The sequence below is a fragment of the Ptychodera flava genome, chromosome 11 (assembly GCF_041260155.1).
Source record: "Ptychodera flava strain L36383 chromosome 11, AS_Pfla_20210202, whole genome shotgun sequence".
Lineage (NCBI taxonomy): Eukaryota > Metazoa > Hemichordata > Enteropneusta > Ptychoderidae > Ptychodera > Ptychodera flava.
In genome coordinates this window covers 25,762,108-25,768,750 of record NC_091938.1, presented here as the reverse complement: position 1 = coordinate 25,768,750, position 6,643 = coordinate 25,762,108, and the positions used below count along the sequence as shown (strand labels likewise).

The 6,643-nt window shown below is 39.8% G+C and overlaps 1 protein-coding gene across 1 annotated transcript; it reads left to right on the top strand.

The window, feature by feature from the left end:
* Window positions 1-2,894: 2,894 nt before the first annotated feature.
* Window positions 2,895-5,252, top strand: LOC139143929 (interferon-induced protein with tetratricopeptide repeats 1-like). Its single transcript, XM_070714545.1, has one exon. The coding sequence runs from the start codon at window positions 3,329-3,331 to the stop codon at window positions 5,222-5,224; it is 1,896 nt and encodes a 631-aa protein (XP_070570646.1). The 5' UTR covers window positions 2,895-3,328; the 3' UTR covers window positions 5,225-5,252.
* Window positions 5,253-6,643: the final 1,391 nt, after the last annotated feature.

The following is a 6,643-nucleotide window of genomic DNA, read 5'->3' as shown; positions in this document are numbered from 1 at the left end:
ATATGAGACATTGCCATGCTAAGAAAAGGAGAAACGTATATGCAGAAGTGTCATACAACCGAATGTCAAAATCTGTTTCTCCAAAACATGTTTGCAAATTGCTAATCAATCAGCTAGAAACCTTACTTGCAAACTTCTCTTTCGCTTTAAATTCTCCGTAAGGTCGACAACAGATATAAAGGGTAGCCTTTTTAGTATTGTTTGGAATCCTTGACCTCAACACCGTAGGTCAAGAGAGCAACACAACGGCGGCTCAAAAGTTGTTGGCGGTGCTGGTACTGTTGACGGGTTCTGTGACTCAATCTGTCCTGCGTATTAAATCAATGCCAAGTTGGCGCTGGTGATTCGGCTTATCCGTCAGTGCTTTGTCGTCTTTCCCTGATCCAATGCACTGCTAGTTCCGAGTATACGATATATTGTTCCGAGTATACGACATATTGCAAAAAAAAATCACGGACTTCATGAAATGTAGGGCCTACTTAATCAGCTCCCGCATTGATCTCTGTTACCAGGTTACGTGATATATTGTGCTTTTCTGATATTAAGTGGATAAATTTAAATTCCAAGTACCAGTACTTATGCAGATAAATATTGTGTGGTAGGTTACCTCCGGATACGCAAAACCAATTCACACTTTATTACCGGTTGGCAAATTAATTATATCAACAAAGAGTGTTCTGTTATTAAAATGGTGCAAATACAAAGACCGGTGAATGTAGATAAAGGGACAATTAAAATGAGTGAAAAAATCATTGTCGGTTCTCCATTTTCTTATCATGTCAGTGATAATTATCCGTTATTTTTATAATTTCTTGTATTTTTGTACATAATTTGTATTGAAAACTATGTTTAAAAATTGTGTGCATTTAATCGTGTAAAAACATTTCTGGCATTTTCTTATGTAGCAATAAATTACTCATTGGATAGTAACATTTATCCTGCTATTTAAAGAGTTGGTGTGTGAAATCAGGTATATGAGATGTAAGGTTTGATGGAGAAGTCTAAAGAAAAACATTGTCACTTTTTATTGTATTTTAGGTTGTCGGACGGCATATGCCCGTGTCCGCGAAACACATCACTGACAGAGAGAATTTAAACCTTCAGTTACAATAGTGAAATTATCGTACAGGTACGTAGACAGAGCGAGATCCTGTCCAAATGAATTCATTTATTTAAGTATTTGAGCGTTTCGAAGCATTCCATCCGAAAATGGCGTCACAATTTGCACAATGTCCGAGGAGCCATCATCATTTTACAACATGCATACATTCTCAGAACAGAAGAAAAGTGTACTGAAGGTCAGTGAATGAAAAAGTTTCTAAATATTCTACGTTTTAGATAGAAAACATAGAGGGAAACTTCTCTTTCGCTTTAAATTCCACGGAAATCCGATTCCAGATATCAAAGCCCACTTAGTTCAGTATCCAAAGATTATTCGTGACCTTTAGCCTCTGCACTTTATGCTGAGCAAGCGGCACAACACTACAAATCCTGCGATTGTTGGCATTGATTTGGACAAGTTGAAGGTAATTCCGTTTTGAATTACTATTTACATGTTGTACATGAAACAAAGACTATCCATGCTACCCAGCCATTCCAAATATGGCGATAATGACACGTATTTTTACATTTAATATTAAATGTAGGCGTTATTCCTGTTGACAGAACGAACTGAACGAAACTGCAGAGTCAATTTCCATGCTGACTAGAACTGCAATCATCAGGTGGTATCGGAATTCAGCGATTTCTGTTGGGTTAAAGTCTTGACCTGCCTGGCAAATTAATGCTTCAGCGTCAATAATACGTCATCGGGGTGATAAATGCTGAAAGAGTTGCTCTCGCGAATATAAAGTGAATTTTTTCATATCTAGGACGAGAGCTGCTTTAATTTCAACGGCAAGAATTAAACCTATAGGAAACCTATAAGAAATGGTTCATCATGAAATAATCGCTTCAGAGCCGGCTGAAAATATTTAGTTTTCCATGGACATACCTAAAAAGTCTTCCTCCTCTGAGAAATAAACGTAAATGGACAAATGACGGTATGTAGCTAGGTCATGTGAGGTCAGGGGTTGTCTGACCTTAGTATAAAGTGTGCACGTCCAGTGGACTCTCCATCTATATTGCACAAAGCACCCTGGCCCTGATCACTTTCACACGAAAGGCTTACTTTGGAGGTCATGGCCCCTTGCTCGCAAAGTAAAGAAATAAAAACATTTGTCATCAAAATTATATATGTATTTTCCCCCACCATGAGGCTAACCTTTGTGTATTGTAACTTCTTTATTCTGTTGTAACCCTCAGGATTGAACGCTTTGGTCGGAACAACTTTGATGTGAGTGACAATGTTTGCAAGAGATCAAAGGATTGAATTGGAGAAATTCTCCTGTCAGTTCACCTGGAACTTGGAAGACGATTCCGACAGAACTGAGGCAAGGCAATTCATCTTTATATCTCATAAATCTTACAAAAAGAAACGGGATGGAATTCATTTCGGTTACAGAGTGGCAGAGCTGTATAACACTAACATTATCATAACTGAGATACCAAGATTCTTCAACAGTCTTCTTACTGAGCTATGTACTTGTTAGTTTATCTTACTGTGGCTAGTTTTTTTTTGTGTGTGTTTTAAACTCGAGCAAAGCTCATCAAATTCTGTCGCAACTGATGATCTGTATGAGATATATGATATTATGACGGGAACAGCGTTGAATAATTTACATATTTTCTGTAAAAAGATGTTTATCCATGCAGTCATCATATTTTCTTAATTGTAATTTATGTTGCTATTAACAAAAACAGTTTTCATACGAACATCAGTAGTGTATCTGCAACCACCTGTTTGACTACATGTATATTAGAGTCCTTGACACTACCATGGAGCTATTAAAACGAGGGTCTATCCTTTTAGCCCTGTATTGACACTAACCAATGGTACTTTAACCTGTTTATACTGCAGGAACTTTTAACGAAGATCAAGAGGCACTTGCACGAGACTCCGCATATATTCACTATACCTTTCAAGACCTTACTTGGTTATGTCTATGTATCGAAGCTTACTCCACGGGGGTCCAAAGATTACCAGCGAGCCTTTCGGTGGTTTGACGAGGCTCTTGAAGACCACAAAAGAGAGGTCACAAGATCGGGGGATGGCGATGGGCCGCTAGGTGACAAGGCGGTCATTCTGGCCAACAAAGCCAGGGTTCTTTTAGAGCAGGGTAACGCAGAGGAAGTGGACAAACTTTTGAAGGAGTTGCGGGAAATTTACAGAGATGGGCTGACGAGAAAACAAACTGCATACGTTGACGCTCATCGAGCTCTGTCTCTCATGCGTTATGGTCCGGTGAAGTACTCTGAAAGTGCGGAGTGGTTTGAACGTGCTTTGAAAGAGTATCCCAAAAATATTGATTGGTTGTTCGGACTGGGTTTCATTCTCGGCAGGAAGGACCGCTATGACTGCTACGGCCATCAGCAGCATCAGAAAGCCGAAGCTGTGACTGCCGACCGCGAAGAAAGTTTATTGCGCCAGGTAATTAAACTTGACCCTGGGCACGGCTTGGCACGTGTTTTCCTCTCGGAAAAGATTAGATATACTCGAAAGAGAGAGGCTCGCTACCAAATCGAAGAGGCTCTGCGGAAAATGCCCGGCAACACGGTTGTCTTACAGAGATCGGGTCAGTATTTCAGGAGACTGAGACACCTAGATAGAGCCCTCGACCTGCTGAACAAAGCGCTGAAGAAAGAGCCAACTTCAAGCTTCGTCCACCATCAGATTGGTTTGGTTTACAGAGAAAGGTTCTTTCAAGCTAAGAGAAGTGGCCATCGGCGGGAAGTACGTCCGGGGGATGGACATCACTTTTTGCATCGGGCGATCGAGTGTTATGAAACTGCCGATAGATATTCCAAGGGAAACCATTTTGCTGCTCAGAATGACAAAGCTGTAGCCTACACGTTGATGGGCAATATTGAGGCGGCAAAAAATATCTATACTCATCTTATTGACAACCCTTCCATACAGGACCAGCAAACACAGGCTTTCTTCAACTTTGCCGAATTTTACAGAAGAACAGAGGAAAATATTGAAGAAGCACTTAAACTGTACAAGCAAGCAGTCGAATCGAGGGGTAATCGGGGTTTTATTGAAAAGGCAGCGAATGCAATCATTGATCACATGAGAGCTAGACTTCGGAGAGATGAGAATGACATTGACGCTTTGAAGGAGCTAGGGTGGGTGTACTTTAAAACAGAAAGGTTCAGCGAAGCTTGTCAATACTACGAAGAGGCCTTTGAAATCTCAAACGATAACTCTCTTGCACAAATTCTCGTTGAAATTTCTCTGAAGTTGAGAAGCACTCATAAAGCAGGTAGATATCTCGAAATACTTCGTGAATTCGACGAGGATTCCTACAACATCTTCCAGCCTTCTTTCTCAGTTATGAAAGGTGAAGAGTATACGAAAGCGTCAAAACTGACCGACGCTAAAAATGCCTTCGCCGAAGCAATCAGGTATGGTAGTCTCGTAGGATGTCAAAAACTGTTGGATATAATGAAATCTGCGTCTGACGATGAAAAATGTACAGTTGAATGGTTTAAACAGTGTGCCGCTATAGTCTCAGTATTAGACGGTCCTGAATCGAAGATTTTACAGCCAGATGAATTTGCAGTCTCAGAAGATGACAGACCCAGCATAGGTGGGCTTCGATCAGTGCTGGATTATGTCATTTCTCCATTTGATATCTTAAGAGACTTGTATTTAAAATATGTAACTTCACTAGCGCATGGAGACACAGGTGATAAACTACTGTTCACGTCATCAGAAATTGTTTCCCTTGCCAAGAGTGTTCTGGATGACGTCATGTCAGAGTTTCAAGCACAGCACTATGATCTCGACCCCGAGGACTTCAAATGCAAATTCTTCTATGTTGAGGATGAGGAGGGCGTTTCTGAAAGAGTACAGAATAAACTTGAACAAGAATACAAATGGTGTGACTTTCGTTCAAAATTTCCCTCTCTCTTTGACTTCATCGTCGACACGCAACCAGGTCGTCGCAAACACGACCGATGGATGGTTAGCCTGTTTGAGGCATATGACCAGCTCAACAAAATGGCGTTTCCGGAAAGGAATGTACTCGTCAGTAATGGGGACCTTGTAAATATCGTCGACTTGTCCAGAGAATCTGTCCATAGAGTAGCACGAATTGTTCAGCAATTTAAGAAATATTGAACTTCCTGTATATTGACCTCCCAATCTGTTTCTCAAATGATGACTGACAGGATTCCTTTTTTCAAACTTACAACAATAAGTTGATGGTTTTGCCAAAGAGCACAAAATTAATTGCTACTTCGGGTCAATCTTGACAGTTGCAGAATGCTAGCAGGGTACGCTTAATCACCTATGACGGACATCTGATACCACATTTGAGCAGCGGTTAAAAATGAGGATTGACCCTATTCTTACACTTGGTAAATTATTTATTTACCTTGAATGATACTGATTATTTGTTTACCTGTTTTGATGTCATACTCCGGTGTACCACAGACTGTAGAAGCTTCATCTGTTGTCTACGATGCTCAGAATTATTTTCTATCCGGAGACATGCGTACAAATTTCAAACTAAAAAATAAGGACGAATGTTATGAGCCAATTATGGCATACAATTCAGTAAAAGGGACAAATTTTAATCAAGAGAGTGTACTTCAGCCGCACAGTTTGATGTGTATGTATCGAATAATATAATACCATTTGTATTATTATTGCAGTGATTTGACAAAGCCAGGTATAACAGAAGTGCAAAAACTTATCTCAAGTCGTTGTCGGACATCCAAAAAATATCGCCACTTTATCGTTGGTGGTGGTACAGCAGAGAATCTTTAATGTGAAACCCTGACAAATTTGTCATTTGAGTAGCTGTAAATAAGTGAAAGTTCATTAGATTGTAATAACTTATTTCCATGCCATATTAGATATTATTTTTTTATTTTAGAAGACAAGGTACGAGGTTTGTAAAACTATATCAGTTTTGTCAATTACATCATAGGATTTGGGTTGTTTTATACAGAGTTTAGGTTCATTCCAGTAATGACAGCAGCAGAAAGAGCTCAATGATGGTGGTACGCAAATGTGCTTTGCCGAACAGGGCTGTGTTGATCACGTTAAAAACTGGACTTTTCATCACGCATACGGGAGTAGACAGGAAACTACGTGGATTCACAAAACAAAAAATAGTAATTACAGATATAAACGGACAACATAACACAAATTTCATATCAATTTGAGACAGTTTTGTTTCAAGCCTCTTTTAAGTCCCAAAAACCCTTGATATTTTCAAATCCCCCGTCAACCCCTCCAGGTGCTTGTGAATGAAGCCTTTATGCTCGGTATAAATGTATTGGCACGGTTACGGCCTGGGAAGTCGGAGGAATTTCCTTGGAAACGCCGAAACTGAAACGACATTGGATATTTCCAAGGGGGAGCACGAGAGTGGGGTGTCCCCTCTCGCATCGAAAATTTTCAGAAATTGATGTGTGCAATTTGCAATCTGAGAGGTGTTTCAATTTATTTTGCACTCGGTTAAACTTTTTGAAAGTTACATTGAACACATATTTTATTACATTTTTTGCATGATCAATGTTTGAGTTACTA

Coding starts and splice junctions, on each gene's coding strand:
- LOC139143929 (XM_070714545.1), top strand. CDS start 3,329: ATGCGTTATGGTCCGGTGAAGTACTCTGAAAGTGCGGAGTGGTTTGAA.